Source organism: Cloeon dipterum, chromosome 4 (assembly GCF_949628265.1).
Source record: "Cloeon dipterum chromosome 4, ieCloDipt1.1, whole genome shotgun sequence".
Classification (NCBI taxonomy): domain Eukaryota; kingdom Metazoa; phylum Arthropoda; class Insecta; order Ephemeroptera; family Baetidae; genus Cloeon; species Cloeon dipterum.
In genome coordinates this window covers 12,523,025-12,546,435 of record NC_088789.1, presented here as the reverse complement: position 1 = coordinate 12,546,435, position 23,411 = coordinate 12,523,025, and the positions used below count along the sequence as shown (strand labels likewise).

Sequence of the window (23,411 nt, the reverse complement as noted above, 5' to 3'; positions counted from 1 at the left end):
CTCGAAGCACGCGACTGTAGCGGCGTGTGACGGGCCTCCTTCGTACTAAGCACACACACTTCTTGTCTCCTCCGTCTTATAATACAAATTCATTAACCCCTCGGCTGCCTTTGTCACAATATTTGTCGGTTCGGAAACGCGCGTGGCCCGACGAGCGAGTGGCCCGCGCTTTTAATTGGACGATAACAATCGCTTCGGCCGCGTCTTTTTCACTCTCTTTAATATTACTCGGTTTTTTTATTAATTCTGCGGAGGAAGTGGCAATTCGCTCATTTGCATGAATGCAGGCTTAACCTTAAACTTTAACTTTATGAAATGTTTATCTTGCGTTGGACTTGATTTTGTTAATTAAAGACAAAGCGGCACGATTTTGCTTTGATGATGAATAGCTTAGAATCGAAACGCTTACGCCCGCTGATAATGAATACATTGAAAATAAAAAATCGGCTGTCAGCAGGCGCTATGAAGGAAACCATTTTTTTAAAATTAAAATCGAAGAAAATGGCTTCTCTTATTTTTTAAGAGTTCACTGACACCTGCAACTCTTAAGGTTTGTCATCGTTTCAGTCAAACATTCCTCTCTAAACACAATCTTCCTCATGCCATGGCACAAAATGAATTTACGCATTCCTTTTCCTCATATCAACTAAATCGGTTTAAAGCAACTCATCCAGAAAAGTGCTGCCCTTTGATCAGCTCAAGAGACAAATGGTGCGCCACAAGTGTTTGAGTTTGCAAAAACTGCTCGCCGTCCTTCTTCTTGTGCCTAGGCACAAGTGGCTGCTGTTGATAAATGAATTCATTTGGGATGACGTAATACAACAAAGCAGCAAGCGTGTGTTTGTGTCGGCGCGTCCGTCCCGTCCGCCGCTGATCACTGGCTGCTGCGCTCGAGGGGCCACGTGGTCGTCTCCGTCGGCGACATGACATTTTTATTAGAGAGGCCCCGCAGCATCAGCAGCCGCAGTCATAATAGCTGAGCTGACGATTTGAGTCAATGAAGAAAGATTGGCGACGTCCGCTCGTTCGCGATCCTCCTATGCAGTACTGCCACTAAATGTTACATACTCCATTATGATGTTGGTGGATTTTCGGCCAGTGAACAATGATGTCATTTAAAAACAGATGAAGTGTCCTAGCTCTGATTTAAATTCTTTAAAGGATGGCTTTGTAATCTTTCAATTAGTTTTTTGAAAGCTGTGCAGAAAGGTAGCTGCTGGGAATCCGATGCTTTAGTGAAACTACCTCTTTGCTAAGGATAGTATCTATCTACTTTCCTTACTCTTTGTAGAGCTTGAACGTGGAAAAACCAGAAAGCGTGCATTTTGGTCCAAAAAGTTGGTCAACAATTCAACTCGCTACTTGAAGGAGCCATCAATCTTTTGCACGGATATTTCATTAAAGCAGCCCATTCAACAAATTAGGCACACACGACCGCGCCGCCGCTCGCCAAAATTATTAATTATAAATGTCTTCTTCATTGATTGCCTCGATAAGGGGCTAGTTATTGGCAAAATTTCACTGCCCGTGTCAAGATGCAAAAGATTGCTAGTTGCTGTTAAAAACGGCAGCTTCTTATGACCTATTGCTCTGCAATTTTACTTTCCCTTCGCGCCGATTTTTACTTAGCAATACAACCAGCCTATTGGAAATTAATTTCGTGCTTTTTTGCTCTTGCCATGCTTTCATGCTCGTTACACCAGCAGTCAGTCGGCCAATTTGCGCATTCTCACACCCGACCTGTATCAACAACGCCCGCCTTGCATTTTCTTCTCACAAATCATGCCGGCGAGACTTAAAGTCGGATTTAGAATCGCGTAAGTCGGTGTACTGCAATCATCGCTTAATAAATCTGGAAGCAGCAGCTGCTGCAACAACTAGGGGTAATTTGCAGGAGTTATAACGAGATGCAGCTTTGAGTGACCTTTTGGCGCTAATTTCAAGCAACTCTGTGGATTCCTTCGACTCAGTCAATTGAATTTTTAACATGCAGCCTGCGTTTTTAATTAAGGTCCAAACAATAATATTTCAATGCGAGAAACTACACTCACGAGCAGCTGAAAAAAGAACACTGCAACCAATGGTCACGTAGCAACATATTTCCAGCCATTGTGTTTAGGAAACTGCATTTTTCGAGCGGCGCTGCAAAAAATCCGCGGCTGAACAGCGCAATAAATTACCGCGACCGCGGTTAAAATTCCATTTGAATGAAAATGAGCGCCTCTGTTCTGCTTTTGTTCCACCGACCGGCCATTAAAACGAGATCCTAGGACGAAAAAGAACGAAATCCGTGCATTTGTTATTTCGAGCGGCGCGCACGCAGAGCCATGTTACATCCAGCGTGTGTGTTTGCTACCTGAATATTTAATTAACTCGTTCTCTCATGTATTTATACGCGCGTATGCTCGTATATTATTTTCGAGAGAGCGATGGAGGAAGCATGGTTTCCAATGCTAAAATATAATTAATATGGGCTCCGCGTCGCAACGCGCTGTAACAACTTGTAGTACGTCCAGCAGAGGAGATCTAACAAAAGGTAGTCATGCAAATTGTGCGCATAATATGATCAACGCTTTAATGATATTTACTTTGCCTAATGACGTGCTGATGAATTTTGAACACACGGCCGCTGATTTCAGTACTCTATAATTTGATGCACACCTTTGATCTACGGTGGTAGGCATTTGGTTGTTTGCGTTATATAAAGCCCTCACTGCATTGATTGATGAGAGCGAAAGTTTTATCGCAGCAAATGAGAGCAATTTTCGGATAATAAGATAAATATAGAGAGCTAAATAATATTTTTCTGATCCCCTAATTAAGCATTTTATTCAGAGATTCGAATGGCTGCAATTAGGATTTTGTTACTAATTTGTCTTTTCAATGTTTCAGTTGCACAAGGGACTACGTGGGCGACTTCTGCCAGCATGCCAATCCTTGTGCCAAACACCCGCCGCAATGCCAAAACGGTGGCAGCTGCGTCGTGACAGAGCCCAGGGGTTTCATTCCGTCCTGGAGGTGCGAGTGTCCCATCGGCTTCACAGCTTCCCTGTGTGAAATCGCGGTGAGCAATGTGTGTGACAAGTCCCCTTGTCATAACAATGGCCAGTGCGTGCTCAAATCGTTGGATAGATACACCTGCAAATGTGCTCAGGGATACACAGGTATGTTTTGTGTCATTTAGTGTAATGCCTAGAAATGACAAAATATTTTACAGGAATAAATGAATAAGAGAATTTTCTGTAATCTATTTTCAGGTCAACTTTGTCAGCTGAAGGACCACTGCGCGAAGACCCCATGTAAGAATGGAGCGACCTGCACTTCTCTGCGTGATAGTTTTCGCTGCACCTGTCCGCCTGGCTACAGTGGAGAAACTTGCGAAATGGATATTGAAGAGTGCAAAAAGGAACCTTGCAAAAATGGACTCTGCTTTAACACACCTGGGTCATACAAGTAAGTTTCGCTGGCTATTCTAGACTGTACTTTTCCATGCTATCTAATTTGACAATTTCATCTGAACGTGCAAACAAAGAAGTGGCTAGTGGCGACGCTGTTGCTCGCTGTTTGACGACCTTTAATCATAACTAACTCGCGGGCCAAAATAGCAGGCGCTCCAAATCAGCGGTGATGGGAAAATGGATCGGTCTCACTTCTCTAGGGCCTGTCAATCGGCAGTTGTTTGCTCTTGGGACGCGCGCGAGTTCCCATCACGAGATCGAGACACCTCCAGGGCCACCGACCCGACCTTTCGACCGTCCAAATTACGCTACGCAGCTTCCACTTTTTACGATTGCCTGTGTAATTGCTGCTAACGTGAGCGTGCTTCGTTCTCACCAAATTTCAGGAATTCCAACGTGCTCGCGTTTTCGCCCACAGGCGCGCGTCGCTCTTGGAGGGTGGCATCCGGCTTTTTTCTGAGGCAGGTCGATAGGTGAAATTAATATTTGTCTGCCGACTCTCAGTAGAAACTTCAATCTCGTCGCTAATAAATTGCTTGCAATAGTTCGTTTCGCTCGCCGGCTGAGCAAGAGAAAGGTGGAGAAAGGGAGGAGCTGCTTTTATAAAGCTCACAGCTCTGCTAGCAAAGTTTCAGACAGCGCATTTATTTATAATAACATACGACCAAGCGCACCATTTTGGCTGTGCGCGCTCAAAAAGCTTGGACCATGCGCATGAAACCGCCTCCGGTGATTCTAATATTGCCAGCTATAATTTTTCTCAGTGCCTGGCCAACCTTTTTGTAAAAAAACGCCGCGGGCACAGAGCAGATGTAAAAATATAAATCGCCGCCAGAGAGGAAGAAGAGATGGATTTGTTTTACGCCCTTTCAAATCTGTACTTAAAAAAGTTGAGGTGGGGCCTTCATATTGGAATTGCAATAGTTCCAAGTCGATTTACTTGCTTTGGATCAATTCATCATTGCAATAATTGGCTTTTGGTTCCGGAAAAGTTCAAAATTCTCAGGTTCACAATATTTATCTGGTGCGATATTTGACCTCTGACAGCGAGTAGACAAAGTCGCCTGCTTGTTGTAAATATTCGCGAAGAGGTCGTTGCGTGCGATGCCTTGTAAGGCCTGGCTGGAAAGCAGGATTTTTTTCACCAATAACCTGATGTCCTCCAATCGACTTGCATGGATTCATTCTTCAACTGGAGAACAGCGGTAAATCATAATGTAAAATAAGCTGCTTTCGTCGTACGTCGCTCTTCAACAAAGAAACTAATTGCAAAGCGAATTCGCCTCGGGTATTGCACGATTTTGAGTAAAGAACCCCTTCATACCGGCCGCGCGCAATTTTCAGCTCGGGAATAAATGAGAGCTCCATTATTTACTCCAGTCAGCGTCATCCCGCCACTTTTTACTTTCGTGTCCGTCCGTCGGAATCCGCCAGGAGATTATTATTACTGTTTTGAAAGCTCTAATTTAATGTGCTGCTGTGTCGGGCCACTTGCATTAACTGCGTGAAGCAGTATACGAGACAGCAGCCGTCATAATAATACGAATTTCCAGCCGAGAGAGACGGCCGAGCATGTCATTGCTGTTCCAGCCTCTCGAGTTTCAAACCGGCTAATTAACCTGCGAGGTTGCATCAACTGCGGTTTGAGATTGGGCTCAATTTGAAGCTGCTACTGCAGACAAAAGGGTTAACACTGCGTCTACAGGATGGTCCGTTCGCAATGAATATTTCCATTATTTTTCAATTGGCTCCTGCACGAGAGTAATTTTTCAAAGAGTAATATTCATCCTCAATTTGTTTGTTACTTCTTCGTGGCCTGTTATTCATTACAGTTAGTACCAAAAATAAGAATATTTAAGCTATATTGACAATTTAAAATAAAATTTCATTCTGTCGGTGTCAAAGAGATGCGAATAGCGAGTTATTTAATTTACTTTTATTTCTATGGAAATACCTACTCTAATAACATTTCGGCTGCTGGTTACAACTCTCATTATTGAGCTAGAATGGAATATGTGCTATAATTATTGGTTATTCATAACTATCCATACATTTATTGCACATTAGCAATACCTGCGAATCATAGGGTTACTAATTGAAAAATTGAGCAGTCAGCTTGAAGCTCATGCGGCTCCTTCTCTCTCAGTCCCCTATATATGGTTTGCTTGTTCTGATTTCCAATTTCCGGCACATGTGTTTTCTTAATGGAAAATTTCCAACCCTACTGTTGTTGCGTGGGCTGTCCTTTGTCGTGTATTTGGTTTCCAGTCTTTCGTACGCTGTCTTGGGTTAATTTTATTTCCGCTTTTTCCCTGGGTTGCAGTGTTCTCGTTTCGAAGTTTCCTCATTGTCAGATGATTTTCTTCCAGATTTTTTTTGCTTATAATCATAGTTGTCAATCCTTCCGCTGCTTATCGTTTTTAGAGTTGATATCTAAATGGAGGATTTTTATATTGGTAAATTAATGGTTGTAATTTTTTGCTTCGTTTTTTATTTTGTAGCTTGAACGGAACTCATTCATTATGCTTATTTGCGAGCGAATTGAAATTGAAGTCCATTTAGTATTCACGGGTTGATCCTGGACGCAAGCGTCGAGAGGGAATAAGCTGACCTTTGCTTCGCGGGCGATAAATGCAAATGAGCCGCGAGCCTGGCGGCGTACGAGGCTCTCGCTCGCTCGACCGGCCGACTCCCACGTCTGGCCCCAGTCGTGACCTATGCACGTGACCCCTCGCAGGCTCGAAAGAGGCGTGGTGCCGAGGATCGTGATTGTGACGTCACGCCGGTGCTTTTCTCACCACTTCAGCGGACGAGCACCAGCCCCGTGGCGCTTTCCAATCGGAGCTGACGATGATTGCGGGAAAATATGCCGGCAATGTTGTGGCAAAATTACGGGCACGACGCGCTCGCGGGATCGGTCGCGAGCGATATTTTAGTGCATGAATAAACAATAAAACCACCTCTGCATTCCTTTCTAATTTTTCATCGATCGAATCTGCAGTCAGAATTTGTTATTTCGCTGCTGCGTTTTCTGTTCCGTCTTGGGCCGAAACTTAACTGATTGCTGTCAACGTAAAAACGCCCATGCCAGACATTAATCTGCGGCTTAATCAGAAGAGCGTAAATTTCCCGTAAATAATAACCCCTCGCCTGCAATAAATTTCGCCGAATTTTGATCATTTCAAGTGCTTGGGCGTTGCTCTCTCTCTCTCTCTCTCTCTCTCTCTCTCTCTCTCTCTCTCTCTCTCTCTCTCTCCTGCATAATTTATAATTTTTCATGTTTTGCGCCGGCCGCACGTACGCCCACGCGCGTACTCCATGTGTTTATGGCACTGGCGTTATTTTTTTATTGCTTGCACACAACAGAAACACCACTACGATGGGCCATTTGTCTGCCTCGTCCAGCGTTGGAGTTTATATTTTTACGATCCCCCGCGAGTCGTCGGTGCGTTTAGAACCTCTCCAGAATCCGTCTCTTTGTTGTGCAAGCGCACCTTTTTGAGGGTATAATTACACATCCTGATTCGGACATTGCGGCTATGAACCAACCGAGTTTTATGTGTAGCACTCGTAAATTATGATAAAGCGCCAGCAATTTGCGTCTCCGTATATAATTATTGGCCAATAAAAATCGAATTAGTTGCGCTCACGTTGCTGCCATTTATTATTACACATGCAAAACGGCCGCCGGGTGACTACTCGTGTTGATTAATTAAGGATGAGTCGGCGTTCTGGCGGAGAGAGAGAGAGAGAGAGAGAGAGAGAGAGAGAGAGAGAGAGAGAGAGAGAGAGAGAGAGAGAGTAAATTGTGCATTGGTTAAACTCAATACACCTTCGCCTTAAGAGAAAATTCGCCTGTCCTGGCCAATGTACGCGCGCTTGCTTGTCTTTCACACACACACACAGAACAAATCGCCCGTGGAAAGGAGAGAGTTGCTGCTCCATATGACCAGAGCACAGAGCAGCATCCAACCGACCGGCTGGCTGATGGTTATAGATGGGCTTCGACCGACGACCTACATCAGTACAATTTACGTCAGTGCCTTGCAGTCGCGCGGGACGGGATGGGCGGACTTGATTTCGGCATTCAACGGCCTTTGGAGGGCTGTTCGGATGGGTGGGTTGCTTACCGAACAGGAAGAGAGTTTTCATCGAATTCCGGAAATAGAAAAATGCTTTTTTTATTAGTCAAATACATATTAACAGCGCCGTTGAAAATCACAATTTGGGAAGAACAGTTAACTTGGAGGAATCATTTGGTATAAACTTATAACTCTTTAAACGAGTGCCCGTCGTTCCTAAATCCTATTATTTTTTATGTCCGTTCTTGAGTTTAATTTTCTTTTGTGCTAAACAAAGATCAATTGTAATGCTCTGGATAAAAGCATCCCTGCGAGCTCACGTTTCGCACTCACTCAGGTTAGTTCCTCAGTCAATGGTTTTCCGACAAAACCGCGAGTTGGTTTGCATAATCAACAACTGATCCACTAATTAGCAGGAAGTGCTCGAGCAAATTGACTGATTGCGCGCACCGCATGCCTCTTTTTCCGTCGTTTCCACGGTAATCCAGGTGCACGTTAAGGTGCTGCTGGTCGGGGCGTGCATTCAACTTTCCAAAATAAAAGCTTGGCGGGCGAGCGTGGTATGGAAATAGAAGGTAATTGAATCAAACGGGGCAGAGTGAGTGACCTCTGAGGCACATATTATATTCCCTGCATGCGGCCAAGTAAGTGAAAGACCGTTTGCATATTATTGCGGAGCTGCGAAGGTGGGGCCTCGGCTCGACAGTTGAAAAATATTAACGCGAGCGCGCTTGCATGTTTTTATTATTGCCGGCATAGCCTACTTAAACGTTAGCGGAGTGAGTGAGGCTGCACGGCGACGGATCAGTTTCTCTCTCACAATGGACGAGAAAATAAATCGCTGGATAATGACTATTAATTTTAATTAAAACGAGCACATGAATAAGTAAAAAGGGGAGTTTGTTTCTGCTCAGATGCAAAACATGCTCTTTTTCGGAAAGCGGTCTTGAGTTTATTGACATAATTATTATAACCGAATCGCTTGTTTTAATTAAAACTGGTAATTGGCCACTGGAGTTTTTCGTCTCGGCTATTAAGACCAAGACATTCTTGTAGGAATGTCCGTGTTGGCGAAAGACACTCAAGAAGGGAAAATTATCACTGGTGTGCATCATGGGTGGAATTACTCTCTGCCGTGTGATTGCAGCGCAGCGTTCTCAGCCAGCATCACTTTTCTTAGATTATTATTTGTGTCCTCGGGCCGTTTATTGGTCGGACGGCCGAATCGTGCCGCAGTAATAACCCACGACCCGAAAAATTGTTTCCATCTCGCCGTGGAGCTCCGTTTTTCCGTCAAACGACCGAGCATTTTATTCAAATTGCTGCTCGGCAAGATATCCGCGGACACGTAATTGGTCATTGTTTTTGCTGACTCGCATTCGGCGCACATTTTTAAAGTTTTGCACGCTCTTCCTCTTGCTAAAGACTGGTTAAGCGCGTCGCACGCTCGATTGGCTCCGTGAATTTGATCCGTGGATGGTGGGATTTCGAATGTAGTTCAGTTGAATAGAATAATATCGATTTGTGCAGGAAATTTTAGCAACATTTCAAATGCAGCAATATACCCTTCCTATCTTTCTTTCGTTGAAAGGAAAAGTTTGCAGAGTCACTGCTCGGCGGTTTGAAAGGTTCGTTAACTCCTCTCGATTTAAATAAACCTTGAAAGTGCTGCTGCTTTATGCTTGATAAATTAATATTTTGCCAAAAGTCTTTCGGCTATAAACTTTGTCGCCCAGCAGCAGAGGCAGAAGGCGAGATGGCTGCTGCCAGATTAAACCTCCTATTACACGGCACGCACAAAAACCGCGAAACTCGTTTTCCAGCAGCAGCAGCAGCAGTCACTCTTCTCGCTCTTATCTAGCTCCTCAAATTGCTGCTCACAAACGAATGCACGGGCTGAAAAATTCGTCCAAGCAGCAAGTGGGCGGCCCGCACTTGGAGGAGAAATAAAAATTATTTAAGTGCTCCACCGTCTGTACATCAGCGGACATCAAGATTCGATAAAAGCACATTCTCGGTAGCTAAAATAATTTTTCCGCTTAATTGCGTCCGCCTGTTCGGATAATGAGGCATAATGATATGCGACTTTTAAGCTGGACGCAATTAAGCCAACGAGACTCCAGCGGGTGGAGGAGATGTTGCGTTGGGCACGAACAGCCGAACAATATGCGAAGACGAAGAAGAAGAAATTGCAAATGAGCTTACGTCAGTGCTGCTTATCCAAAAGCATCACGACGCAGAGTAAAACGGCGCGTCATCCTCCCAATAAAAGCCTCTCCGAGCGGCAGTATTTTTTAATATCAAAAGAAAAAAGATGCGCCGTCTACCGTCTTTAAAACTAAAAAGATCATTTACGCCTCCTTTTAATATGATAGGTATACCTCCTAAAAGATGAATATTTTTGTCTTTAAGGGACCGATGTTTTTTCCTGTCAAATAATGGCTTTACATCGAACTTTGTGAGGGCAAATTTGCGATTCCAGACGCACGACTTGCTCGGTGCCGCAACAAAAGGCGCGCGTTTTTCTCGTTCACTGTCCAGCCAAGGATGTCTTTTTTGCTCGTCCGCGTGCATATAATTGCGCTCGACTCTTTTCAAGTCTAAACCGCTTTGTTTGCGGAACGAATCTCCATTGCTCACTGAAAATCGTCTAGCTGTGTGTGTCTACTTTTCGAGGAGCTGAACACCAGTATTTAAATTGAATTCCAGATAATCAACAACAGTGAAAGTTGCGAATTTTGGACCAAATTCAGCACTAATTAAAAACCGGATTGTGTTATGTTTAAACCAACCGACTGACTCACTATCTGGATCGCAATGCAAGCAAGTAGCGAAACACGCAAAAACTTGCGGCAATAAATTTCAGCATCGACTGTTCGCGCTATTCTCGCCGATTGCCGTGCAGATTAGGGTAAGAATACCCGCTGAAAAACCGGACCGGTCTGTTTGGACCGATAAATTATTGGTGATTACGATGCTTTACTAATCCAGTACTGCCGAAATTTCGAGTGTCATCTTCCTGAGCTAACATTCTTTATTATTATTTGCACCAAGAACCGTACAAAATTGCTTTGCTTGCGCTCACTTCACAAAAGTGACTCGCGTGGGAATCTATCTAGAGCGCGCGCTCGTTTCTTCTTTTCGGAGGAAACATGCCAGGGGGTTTGTTTCTCCTGTTGCTTTTTCATCACGAAACGGTGCAAAAACGCTACCACCACTTTTTCCTGCTCAGGACTCCGCCGCACACAGACAGATGCTGACAATCTGGATTTATTTAGGCGCATCCAATGTATCTGACGTCACCGAATTCGTTTTTAATTAACGTGTTCGTCTTCCTTAAAAATTAACGCCGGCTGCTCTTTCTCGTCAACAGCAAACTCATTATTTATAATTGTGCCGCAGACGCTAATCTTCATGAGTATTTATTTTTTGTGTACAAACAAATCGAAGCTCATTAGTTACAGTTCTCATTAGGCTCATTTATTTATTATGCTCAAGTAAAAAAGACCAAATTTGTACATAGGAATGCTTGCTCTGATTTTTCCGTCTCGCGTAAACCTCTCATTATCAAAGCATACTTTTCCATCATTTCCATCGAAATTATACGTTGCATGAAACTCGTGCGTGTCCATACTAATTTGAGTGTATGTGTGTGGAAGGCCTTCGGCGCATTAGAGCTCATTAACGCAATTGGATCTGACATTAATCTACGCCGACGAGTAGTGCTAGAGTCCCGAGTCCCCTCGCGCGACTACAATGCTCCATTATTTTAAAATTCCACGCGCACGCCGGTCGTCAGCTCGCTCTGATTGAACTTTTTTCTCGCAGCTCGAAAGTGCAGCAGCGGCTGACTTGACCCCGCGCGTCCATAATTGAATCCGAGCGAATAAATCTGCCGTCGCTACCGCTCTTTATTCTCGTTGTTTTTCGAGCGAACGCGACGTGACGTCAGTAAAAACACACATACACTGTAAACTTGTGCGCGCGGCTACAAAACAGGAATACAAATCACGAGTAAAAAATAAATTTCGCTGGTTGGTTGGGCGGCGGGACGTTGCCTTTCCAGTGGAGGCTGCTGGCGGCCCATCAGCCGACCGGTCGAGCCCAGCGTGTTGCATACTCTCGACGGCCGCTGCATGCGTAATTGTCGCGTTTGCACACGCACACATCCTCTCCAGTGGCGGCTGTAAAATAATAAAAACGTGTGGCTGCTTAATGTGGCTATTTCGCGTTATTATCGCGTGGCCGAGAATTATGATTCATTTCTTCCACCCGGCGCGGCTGCCACGTTTGCGCAATTGGACAATTGAAGATGCTGTCGTCTGAAGGTTAAAAGAAATTTATGCGTGGCTGGTCGCGAGACAAAGCAACGCTAAACTGAATATAATACTAACGTGCCATTTGAAGATAAGCTTTCCTCTGGACCATATCGTCGTTGATTTTCCTTTTCAATAAAACATATTATTCGCCTACGACGGTTTGGTGTTTAGCCAAGTTTGAATTTTACCCATTAAAAAGGCTAAAAGTTCATCCAACAGGTTATACGACTCATGCAAGATCCATCTCTACTTCTGTATCTTCTCCTTTTATTAAAATTTACAGCCACATAATTTCCTAATTGCCTCTTCTTGTTTGTTCCAGGTGCATTTGTGACCCAGGCTGGACTGGCCAGAACTGTGACATGGCCTTCAAACCTTGCGAGCCATCTCCCTGCCAGAATGAAGGATCCTGCCGCGCATTGGCTGACTTCAAATACGAATGCGATTGTCTAGTTGGTAAGTTTGGATTCCACTTTTTTTACCTCTGTCAAAACCTGCTCCAAGGCCACCAATTCGCATAATTACACATTGATCAGAACTGCAAACCGCCTTTTATCACTTCTCCCTGATCTAAAAAATGCGAAAGAAGCTAATGCCATTCCACAAAAAGAGAGCTAATTATTTTCTGCACCCTTGCGTTTGGTGTCGTTTTTGCTCATTTAAATTTATAACGATACTCCATTCTCTCCCCTGAAGCGTAACACCCGCGGACCGATAATCGTCTTCGCGTCATGTGTTTCTTCATTTTCTTAAACCACGAGGCGTGTAATAACCCACTTCCCTAAAGACGTCGCCGCAACCCCCGCACGGTTCGCAAAGCTCGCCGTCGCCCACGCTTGCAGACGACCGAACCGCCTAAACAGCCTAATTAACACCTGCCGCTAATCGGCGCCAATTTTTCATTCGGTCCGGCGAGGAGAGCTCGCCAGCCGCTCCAAATTTGCCAGCCCAGCTAATATCTCATTGTCTGCGTGCCGGCGATTAAGGTGAACCTGCATTAAGACGCGGTGATCTTGAGTGCGTACGCCGGCTTTTGTGATCATGAGAATTTTCCCACGCAAGCGGACATTTGAAGCACCCAAACTCACTCAGCCGGCGCTTTATGCTTTGAAATTAGTGCAAACAGGCATAGGCATGCTGCCGCTCGAGTGCCCTTCTAATGGTAATTACCAGATGCTGGACGTGTAAATGGATAGCCCTCGGCGCGTTTTATTAGCTCAAAGTGATTGTCCTTATCGCAGCGTCTGCATCGTGTCTCTCTAAGAGATGTGGATAGTAAGATTTGGTGGTCTCGGGTCATAAAGCGATTTACTTGTACAGAGAAGTAAAACAAAAACCTCAATAATTTCTTTCTAGGTTTCAGAGGCAAGAACTGCGAGATCAACATCGACGATTGTGCACGCAACTTGTGCCAGAACGGTGCGACCTGCGTGGACGACGTCAATCGTTACTCATGTCAGTGTCCTCCGACTTTTACTGGCGAACTCTGCGAACGCGATGTCGACGAGTGCAAGCAAAACGTGTGCCACAACGGCGGCACCTGTTCAAACAGCAAGGGTGGCTACTCGTGCATTTGCGTCAACGGATGGGGTGGACAAGATTGCACCATCAATATTGACGATTGCGCCTCCGCCAGTTGCTTCAATGGCGCCACTTGCATCGACAGGGTTGGATCCTTCTACTGCCAATGTCCCCCTGGAAAGACTGGTAAGAGTGTGATTTTTACTTAGGGGTTTCTTGCTCTAGTTGAAAAATTAAAAGGCCATAAAACAGTCTTGATCGTTCAAACACCTCTAATCTCTTGTACTGCTGAATTTAACGACCTTTAGCGATCTTGTTAAATAAATTTAACGACCTGACTCTTCCACGAGTCAGGCAGTTGATGGAATCTGCTAAACTCGTTGTTTGGTGATTAAAATTCATTTATTGATTTTCCCCCGCGTCCCTAATGACGAGTTAACAGCTTTTGGTGCCGGCACAATGCTACACATTCCCAGCATGACTCTTTCATTGGTGCTCTGCAGAAGCTCTCACGTGCCTTCTAAATATCCTATGAAAGAGGCAGGCCCATTTTCCCAGGCCGGGAAATAATAAAACTGGCGCCTGTCTTTATCAGCCCAAAGACAGACGCCTGTCAGAACCGCCAGACTGTTAAATTGTACATATTAAAGTCGTTTCAGTGAAATGAACAAACGCTCAGATTTCAGCAGATAATGAATTTCTCGAATTGGAATATAAACCTGGATTTTGTTTGGCAGGTTTGCTTTGCCATTTGGACGACGCGTGTACCTCCAACCCTTGCCACAAGGACGCCATCTGCAACACCAGCCCCATTGATGGTTATTACACCTGCTCCTGCGCCCCTGGTTACAATGGTACGGACTGCAGCATTGACGTCAACGAGTGCGATCTTGGTAAGTGACTGGAATAAAATGACTTTATTATTAATAGTGAGCAGCTAAAGGCGCAGACTTGTTCATTAGCAAATAAGTTTTTTCCACGTGCTCAGATTTAATTTGCAATAACTAATAAGTTGATCCAAGTGTGGTCCTTGGTGACCATTAATCATGTTGGGTGTTTCAATTCCTTTAGGTAATTGAATTTTCCACCTCCTAAATTTGCTCTGTCGATTTTTTGTGCACGCTGTCAGCAAACATCAAATACTCATTAAACGCGCATTTATTTTGGCAGCCCTCTGTCAGGCCAATGCGTAAATCTTTTTGACGCGCGCCTTCATTAAAATAAAGTGCCAAGTGATGAGAGCTAACCTCGTGGATGAGCAGCCACTAACAGGGAATTGGCTGCCAAACGCGGTTTCGTGCTGCGTTCATAAAATCTGCTAGCCAGCTCTATTTGTTACTATTCACGATTTTTGTTCTTTTTTCGACAGGTTTTCCATGCGAACACGGTGGTACGTGTGTGAATATTCCCGGCTCCTACAAGTGCAGCTGCATGAATGGCTTCACCGGCCCAAGATGCGAAGTAAACGTCAATGAGTGCGAATCGCAGCCCTGCCAAAATCAGGGGTCATGCCTCGACGATCCGGGCAGTTTCCGCTGCGTCTGCATGCCTGGTGAGTACATCCAAAGCAAGCTGATTCCATTTCGCGCAGCAGCAATCTTCTCAAATTACAGGCCAATCTGCCCTTTGTTTGGCCCCCATCTCGCTTTTAAGACCCATTTGAACGCGGGGAACGTGATTATTTGCAGCGCCACAAAGGTCAAAGTTGCGTTTTTGCACATATTTGAGGGGTTATTCTTTGAAATTGAAATGAATCGAGTAGAAATATATTTATAAAATTAAAAATAATGTCAAGCAGGGTAATCAAGAGTACCATTTTTCTCTTTCCTAATTCGGCACTAATTTCCTTTTGGGCATGGTAGGAAATCCCAAAGAATGCAGAATGCCACACATGTAATGCTCACTAGTCCTCAGAAGGCACTTTAGTCGGCTATTTTACAGACGTAGCCGTTTTCATTCCAGCGCCTCTTGTTTCTTTACCAAGCACGGGTGTAGTATTTTTAAAGTGGCTATGAAGTGTCGCGTATCTCTTGGATCTGGGCACAGCTCGTTCTTTGCAGAGTCGTGATCAAAACACAGTGCAGTCAAGAAAGTGAATTAGATCACCGCGCTTCCTCTCTTACTTCACAAGTTAGTGCAGGCGTAAAGGTCACGCTGTATGGATGATTATTGACTTTGCTACATTTATTTCATCCTTTAGCCACGGACTCGCCCGCTCGGCAGCCGTGTCCATACGCTACCGGTCATGCAATCCAACTCTCCGCCTCCCATTATTATTTCTCTTTTTTTCAATCAGCTCGCCTGCCTTTCCGACTAAAGTGACTTCAAGGCTGAGTGCCATGCACAAAAGTCTTCGTGATGGGCCGTGGTCCATCATCATTATGCTCCTAATGAATTTTCTACATCTCTCCGCCGTCGTCCAATGACTTGAACAAGAGTAGAGAGCAAGCTCAATCCGTAGCGATGAACCGTGTTCGTTTTGGACTGTCTCTGCAGGAAGCTTGCATTTTTTCATCGGTCGTGATCGGTGATCTACCAGCGGCGATTTTCCCACTTGGTCATGCCGCGTGATGAATCGCTCATTGAGTTCACCGTCCCCTTGCAGTTCGATTTTGATTTTTTTTCCTGTGATGATTGTATTTATCCTTTGTGTTAGATCACACAGGGTATTTTTACACGCGAGCATTTTTTGGTCTTAGAAAAATATTTTTTCTCGCCATAAAAATCTATTAGGAAACTTAAAAAATTATTCCACAATAATTCGCTTGAATATTTAGATAAACAATTTTTAAATTTATGGGCGCCGCAGATGAATGTGCACCGCCTTCTCCCGTATTTTTTTTTAATTTTAATGATATCTGCTTTTCCGAAAATGGTCTGTCGACACCTTTTTCTCAGAATGGTCTATCCTTCTTCGTATTTTGGCAAAAACGAGCACTCCTCCTTCGCCGCCAGGAACAAAAAATGCACCTGTATGGCACCGGCGCGTATTGCCGTCATTTAGGCGTATCTGCTCGGTATTTTTGAGCGTGGCTGTACCTACCCAGCTCTGGGTATCTTTTTTTTATTTGCCTCCTTCGACCATTATGAAGGAGAGGTGAAGCTGCCTGCCTTCCTCCTGTCGGCCGACCGACCGGCCGCTCGGCCAGGTACCTGCGTGTGTGATATAATAATATGCAGGGGCCGTAAATTCTTAACAGGTAGCCTCATCATCAATTTCCAGCAGGCCGGCACGAGTTCAAATATTTGACAGAGTACAGCAAAACAAATTACACTCAGGGGAAGCTCGGCATGCGCCGAGTTCATTTGTAAGAGAGAGTGCGAGGATCGTCACTGCTGAAAGGGCTGTTCTCATGACGTTTTAAATCACCCTAGAAAGAGCCCAATCGGGCGTTACTCTCTTGGCTGGCTCGCGGAATATGATTATGCTAATCGACGGCGAAGGGCCTTGAGAATCGCAATGATCTGCAATAACGTTTAGTTCTGTCTTAGAAAATTACTGCAATCAGATCTCTCAGACAATTTTATTACCCATTTTTGAGCGTCTGACAAGAAAAAAACAGGAAAAAACGAGCGTGACGGTCGGGATTTCTAAATCAATTCTTAAACGGAACCCCCCGGCCGCGAACAGCGGCGTTACTCGTATTTTTTGTGTTTCGAATATTCACCCTCAGAAATAAATTACAATCAAGCCAGTAGTATCGCACGTTGAAATCTTTTCTCCTAATATCCGTGGTTGGCCTTTTTGTTTCCAAGCCTTCCGTGGTGATATATAGTTGGAGCACGAGTGTTTGTGTGTGTGTTGTCTTAATATTCGTCGTAGCGAGCGTAGAACATAAAAAAGGCTTTTAGCATCATCTCCCGGCCGGCGTGTTTTATTCCAAGCGCTAACCTTGAGAGCAACTTACACGGGTCCAGCAAAGAGAAAATAAAATACATCCACCTTCTTGCTGTGTGTTTCTGCTTTAATCTTTCTCAGCCTCGGGTTTTATTGTCCCGTGCCACGCTGCCATTACATTAAGGTGTAGTCATTTTCCTCTTCAAACATAAGAAACAATGGCCCCTACATCATCAACTTTTCAAGACGGAAAGCAAGAAAATACCAAGCAGCGGTCGCGTCTCGGCCAGACCTTAGGCGAGACGTGAACGCAAAAAAATGACATCATGCCCCTCTCTTCTTGGAAAGGTTAAACCAATATTATTTGTCAATGCAACAGGATCGGCAAATTTTAGAGTATGATTGACAAGACCACCCAAATTAGCTCGGCGTGTGAACTACCGGACCTATTTTCCTTACCGCCTGGAGTCAAAATTACAAGGAATTATAAATTTTATCGAGCGATACATCATCTCGCGGCTGTTCACAAGAAATGCGCGTCGCTTATCAAAAGTGCCATCTCGCTGTTTAACGTTTCTATAAATTTCAAAAGCGGAGACGAAATTTAATCTCAATCATAAATCGGACAAGGCGAGTTTTTCATGTCCACTTGACTGATCAGCGTCCTCAAACTAACCCCACTTGCTTGAATAAAGAAGTTCTTAACTGAAAATAAAGTACATGTACTCATCCTTTGACAATTCACATGTATAACTAAAATTTCTTTTAATTTCAGGTTTCACTGGACAACAGTGCGAACAGGACATCGACGAGTGCTTGGATAACAAGTGTCTTAATGGTGGCGTTTGCATTGATTTGATCAATAAGTTCCGATGCAACTGTCCGATCGGTTTCACTGGTTCCCATTGCGAGACGAACATTGACGACTGCGAACCTGATCCGTGCAAAAACGGTGGCGATTGCCGAGACTCGATCGCCAGCTATTCATGCGACTGCCCTCCCGGCTTCACCGGCACCGATTGCGAAACCAACATCAATGACTGCCAGAGCAATCCTTGCCAGAGGGGCCAGTGCATCGATGGCGAAAACACGTTCTCATGCAACTGCTACCCTGGCTGGACCGGACGTTTGTGCCACACGCAGATCGACGAGTGCCAGTCCAACCCGTGCCAAAATGATGGAGAATGTCACGACATGATAAATGGCTACCAGTGCAGCTGCAAACCCGGCACACAGGTAGGCATTTTTCAGCCACTAAAAGTTTCCGCGTTTTTATTATGGTCTCTTAATTCCAGTCAAAAGAATCTGATTGTGATCCAATACTTATGGTAAATAATTATGATTTCAGGGCACCAACTGCGAGCATAACATAAACGAATGCGCTTCCAACCCGTGCAGAAATGGCGCCCATTGCATCGATGGGTACAATAAATACACTTGTGATTGTTTGCCTGGCTATTACGGAATCCACTGCGAAGTAGACAAAAATGAGTGTGATTCAAACCCTTGTAAAAACGGTGGCAAATGCATTGACCTAGTCAATGGATTCAAGTGTATTTGCCCGAAGGGTTATTACGGAACCTTATGCCTGAGTGATGTTGATGAATGTTCGTCTGGACCTTGTCTCAACGGTGGCTTCTGTGAAGATGGCGTCAACACTTACAGCTGCAAATGCAAGCCAGGCTACTATGGCCAAAGGTTAGTAAAATTGATATTAAGTGCTGGTGTTGTATTTTGCTCTCAAGCGCTAAAGGCATGAACGCCAATTCAATTGCAAACCACGTCTCACATAAGAACGGCCTTGCTGAATTTTCGTTTTTTGTTCCCAGGTGCCAACATGAAATTGATGAGTGTAGCTCAAACCCATGCCAGCACGGCGGCCAGTGCAAAGACCTATTGGCTAATTATGAATGCAGCTGCCCTCCTGGCTTCACCGGCACCAACTGCGAAACCAATATTGACGACTGTCGACCAAATCCGTGCAAGGGCTTAGGGACATGCATTGATATGATTAATGACTACAAGTGCGTCTGTGAGTTGCCCTACACCGGCCGCAACTGTGAGAACACTCTGGATCCATGCCAGCCTAACAGGTGAGTCGCCTCCACCTTTGATAAACAATCGTTTATTCTTAAATTGTGTCATCTGAGCCTGTTTGCTAACATTTTATTTCACGCGCAGGTGTCGTCAAGGCTCACGCTGCAATCCGTCTGCTAATTTCCTGGATTTCGCCTGCATTTGTGAGCGCGGCTGGACTGGTCGTCTCTGCGACCAGGACATCAATGAGTGCACAAGTGCAGCGCTTCCATGCAGGAATGGTGCCAGTTGCATTAATACGGATGGAGGCTACCACTGCGAATGTGCCAGAGGCTACGAAGGACAGGACTGCCTTATCAACACGGACGATTGTGCTCTCAGTAAGTTTTTAAGCATTAACCTAAAGCATAACAATCACCATCGTGAATTTCCACTTCACCAGCTCGTTTTTTTCAATTGTGCTTTTTTGAACTAATATTATTTAAAATCCTTTAAGTCCTGGCGAGTTAATATTAACGTTATACGCTTGTGTTACAGACCCATGTCAAAACGGCGGTACTTGTTTGGATGGTATTGGTGATTACAGTTGCCTCTGCATCGAAGGATTTGGCGGTCAAAACTGCTCAATTGATATCGACGAGTGCGAGTCAAACCCATGCAAAAATGGAGCCACTTGTAAGCAGTACGTGAACTCATACACTTGCTCTTGCCCGCTTGGCTTCAGCGGTGCCACCTGCGAAATCAACGACAATGATTGCACGCCGTCGTCATGCATGAATGAAGGCAAGTGCATTGACGGCATCAACAACTACACATGCATCTGCAGGCCAGGATTTGAAGGCATCAACTGCCAAACCAGGATCAATGAATGCGACTCTAACCCCTGCCTGAACGGTGCCACCTGCCAGCAGACTATGTACTTGGTGAATGTAAGCGGCTCGCGTAAGCAAGTATTGCCAACGGGACAAGGTTACTCTTGCCATTGCCCTTACGGCTACGCAGGATCAAGGTGCGAAGCAATTGTGGACTGGTGCAACACAAAGCCGTGCTTGAACGGCGCCACGTGCACTCAGGAAGACCACCAGTTCTCCTGCCGATGCGCGCCTGGCTGGACCGGAAAGCTGTGCGACGTCGAGATGGTGTCATGCAGTGACGCCGCCTATCGCAAAAACTTGTCGGTCGGGAATTTGTGCAACAAGGGCTCTTGCGAGAACTTTGGCAACAGCCACCGCTGCAACTGCAAGGATGGCTACACTGGCTCATACTGTCAGGACGAAATTGATGAGTGCATGTCGGCACCCTGCATGAACGGCGCCACTTGCGTCGATCAAGAGGCTAGCTATTTCTGCAAGTGTCAGAAGGGATTCCAGGGTCCCAACTGCGAGGTCAACATCAACGACTGTGAACGCAATCCGTGCCAAAACGGCGGCATATGCCACGACGCAATCGACTCATTCTCTTGCTCATGCCCAGCCGGCACCCTCGGCGTCATCTGCGACGTTAACCTTGACGATTGTAAGAATGACTCGTGCCACAACGGTGGCAACTGCACGGATAAGGTGAACGGATTTGAGTGCACTTGTCCGCCTGGATTTGTCGGGCCAAGGTGCGAGGGTGACGTTAATGAGTGTCTCACCGCACCTTGTTCGAGCATTGGCACCCAGGACTGCGTGCAGCTGATCAACAACTACCACTGCAACTGCAGACCTGGTTATATGGGCCGTCACTGCGAATCTAAGGTAGACTTCTGCGCAGCATCTCCCTGTTTGAACGGCGGGCAGTGCGAACCGACGAACGACTACTTCCATTACGGAAAAATCGACCCCCACGCTAGAGGACACAAGTGCATTTGCAGTAACGACTTCTTTGGCAAGAACTGCGAGTTCTCTGGCTCTCTCTGCAACAAGAATCCATGCATGAATGGTGGCAATTGCAGATTGAACTCTGACGACCATAGAGGGTTCAGCTGCGACTGTCCTCATGGTGTTGCGGGCGAATATTGCGAAAAGGACGATTACGACGACTGCTTGAGCAGTCCGTGCCAATCTGTAAATGCTATCTGCCAAGATCTCGTGGGTGATTTCGCGTGTTTCTGCCCTCCTAAGTGGAATGGTAAGAGATGTGACCACTTTGACCCTTCCTTCAAAGGCGGACGCGTAGAAAAAGAACAAATAATGACAAGCAGCACTCAGGGCGTGCGGCGGAAAATAAGTGATGAAGACTTACAGATTTGCGAGCGGAACAACTGCAGTGCTAAAGTGGGTAACAGGCGCTGCGACGAAGAATGTAATAAGTACGCTTGCCTTTTCGACGGCGGCGACTGCTCGCTTGGTCTGAACCCGTGGCGGGATTGCACAGTGTCGACCATTGACTGCTGGAATGTGTTCCAAGACGGCTACTGCAATGATGAGTGCAACAACGCGCTTTGCAACTTTGACGGTCACGACTGCGAAAAGAAAATCAACCCGTGCAACCCTGTGTATGACACCTACTGCAACGTGCACTACGGCAACGGCAAATGCGACTACGGCTGCAACAACGAGGAGTGCGGTTGGGACGGCATGGACTGCTCGGAAGAGCCAGTCAAACTGGCAGACGGTATGATTGTGGTCTACCTGAAAATGGAGATTCCCGTCTTCCAGCGCCAAGCAAAGATGTTCCTGCGCGATACAGGACGCATTCTAAGGACCTCGCTCCGCATCAAAACTGATGCATACGGAAACGAAATGATCTATAATACTGGACCAGAAGACCCTGTCCAAAACGCAATCAAGGTCTTTTTCTTGGTGGACAACCGCAAGTGCCGTGAGCCTGGCGTCGAGTGTTACGACAGCGCTTTGGCTGCTGCTGATTACTTGGCCGCCGGAGCTCTGTCACACAACCTGCCAAAGACCTTCCCCATCGTGCAGGTCAAGGGCATTGATAAGATGGATAGTCCCGTTAAGTCCAATCCGATTTACATCGTGCTTGGCTTTGGCCTCATCATCTTGATCGTCTTGGTCATTTATATGGTTATCAACAACCAGCGGAAGCGAGCGGCAGGTGTTACATGGTTCCCTGAAGGCTTCCTTAAGGGCAACAACGGTAACAATAGACGACGCTCGCACCGCCGTGGACCTGACGGGCAGGAGATGCGAAACATGAAGAACCAGCCTCCTGGTTGCATGGACATCGACTCTGTGATGGGTGGAATGCCGCCTAACATGTCACACGGCCAGCAATGGTCAGATGACGACGAATCGGACTTACCCCCTCCTAAAAGAATGCGTGGCCCCGGCGACATAACCATAAGTTACTCAAGCGACAACACCAACGTCACTGATTACGAGGAGCCTGAACCTCGCGTATGGACGCAACACCATTTGGACGCGGCCGACTTGAATCGCCGTCCGGACGCATCCGCTTTGCTGACTCCACCGAGCGGAAATACGGACGTGGATGCCCGCGGGCCCCTGGGCATGACTCCTCTGATGGTGGCAGCCGTCCGCGGCGGCAGCAACGGCACCGGTCTCGATCAGGGTGTGCCCACTGACGAAGTCGAGGAGGAGGACGCTACCGGCCAAGTTATCGCTGATCTGGTAGCCCAAGGTGCGGAGCTCAACGCCGCAATGGACAAAACCGGCGAGACTTCGCTGCATCTTGCTGCCAGGTACGCCCGGGCGGACGCCGCTAAGCGACTGCTGGACGCTGGTGCTGACGCCAATTCGCAAGACAACACCGGCAGAACGCCTCTGCACGCCGCAGTGGCCGCCGACGCCATGGGCGTCTTCCAGATCTTACTGAGGAACAGGGCCACCAACCTTAACGCCAAGATGCACGACGGCACCACACCTCTCATCCTGGCCGCCAGACTGGCCATCGAGGGCATGGTGGAGGACCTGATTAGCGCCGACGCCGACATCAACTTGGCTGACAACGCGGGCAAGACTGCCCTCCACTGGGCGGCCGCCGTCAATAACGTTGACGCTGTCAACATCCTACTGAATCACCTAGCCAACAAAGATGCTCAAGATGACAAAGATGAGACTCCCTTGTTCCTGGCAGCGCGAGAAGGCTCATTTGAGGCGTGTCGTTCGTTGCTCGACAGTGGCGCCAATCGCGACATCACAGATCACATGGACAGACAACCTCGAGACGTTGCTCAGGTATGAATTAG

The 23,411-nt window shown here is 46.1% G+C and overlaps 1 protein-coding gene across 1 annotated transcript in view; it reads left to right on the top strand.

Annotated features, from left to right (window-relative positions):
- The window catches only part of N (neurogenic locus Notch protein), a 47,587-nt gene that overhangs the window by 20,857 nt on the left and 3,319 nt on the right, over positions 1–23,411 (top strand). Inside the window, exons 3-13 of the mRNA XM_065489128.1 lie at positions 2,893–3,164; positions 3,258–3,453; positions 12,182–12,315; positions 13,216–13,566; positions 14,118–14,273; positions 14,750–14,932; positions 17,994–18,454; positions 18,567–18,916; positions 19,048–19,311; positions 19,400–19,635; positions 19,793–23,400. Of these exons, the coding sequence (XP_065345200.1) occupies positions 2,893–3,164; positions 3,258–3,453; positions 12,182–12,315; positions 13,216–13,566; positions 14,118–14,273; positions 14,750–14,932; positions 17,994–18,454; positions 18,567–18,916; positions 19,048–19,311; positions 19,400–19,635; positions 19,793–23,400 (6,211 nt within the window). The remainder of the gene's footprint in view (positions 1–2,892; positions 3,165–3,257; positions 3,454–12,181; positions 12,316–13,215; positions 13,567–14,117; positions 14,274–14,749; positions 14,933–17,993; positions 18,455–18,566; positions 18,917–19,047; positions 19,312–19,399; positions 19,636–19,792; positions 23,401–23,411) is intronic.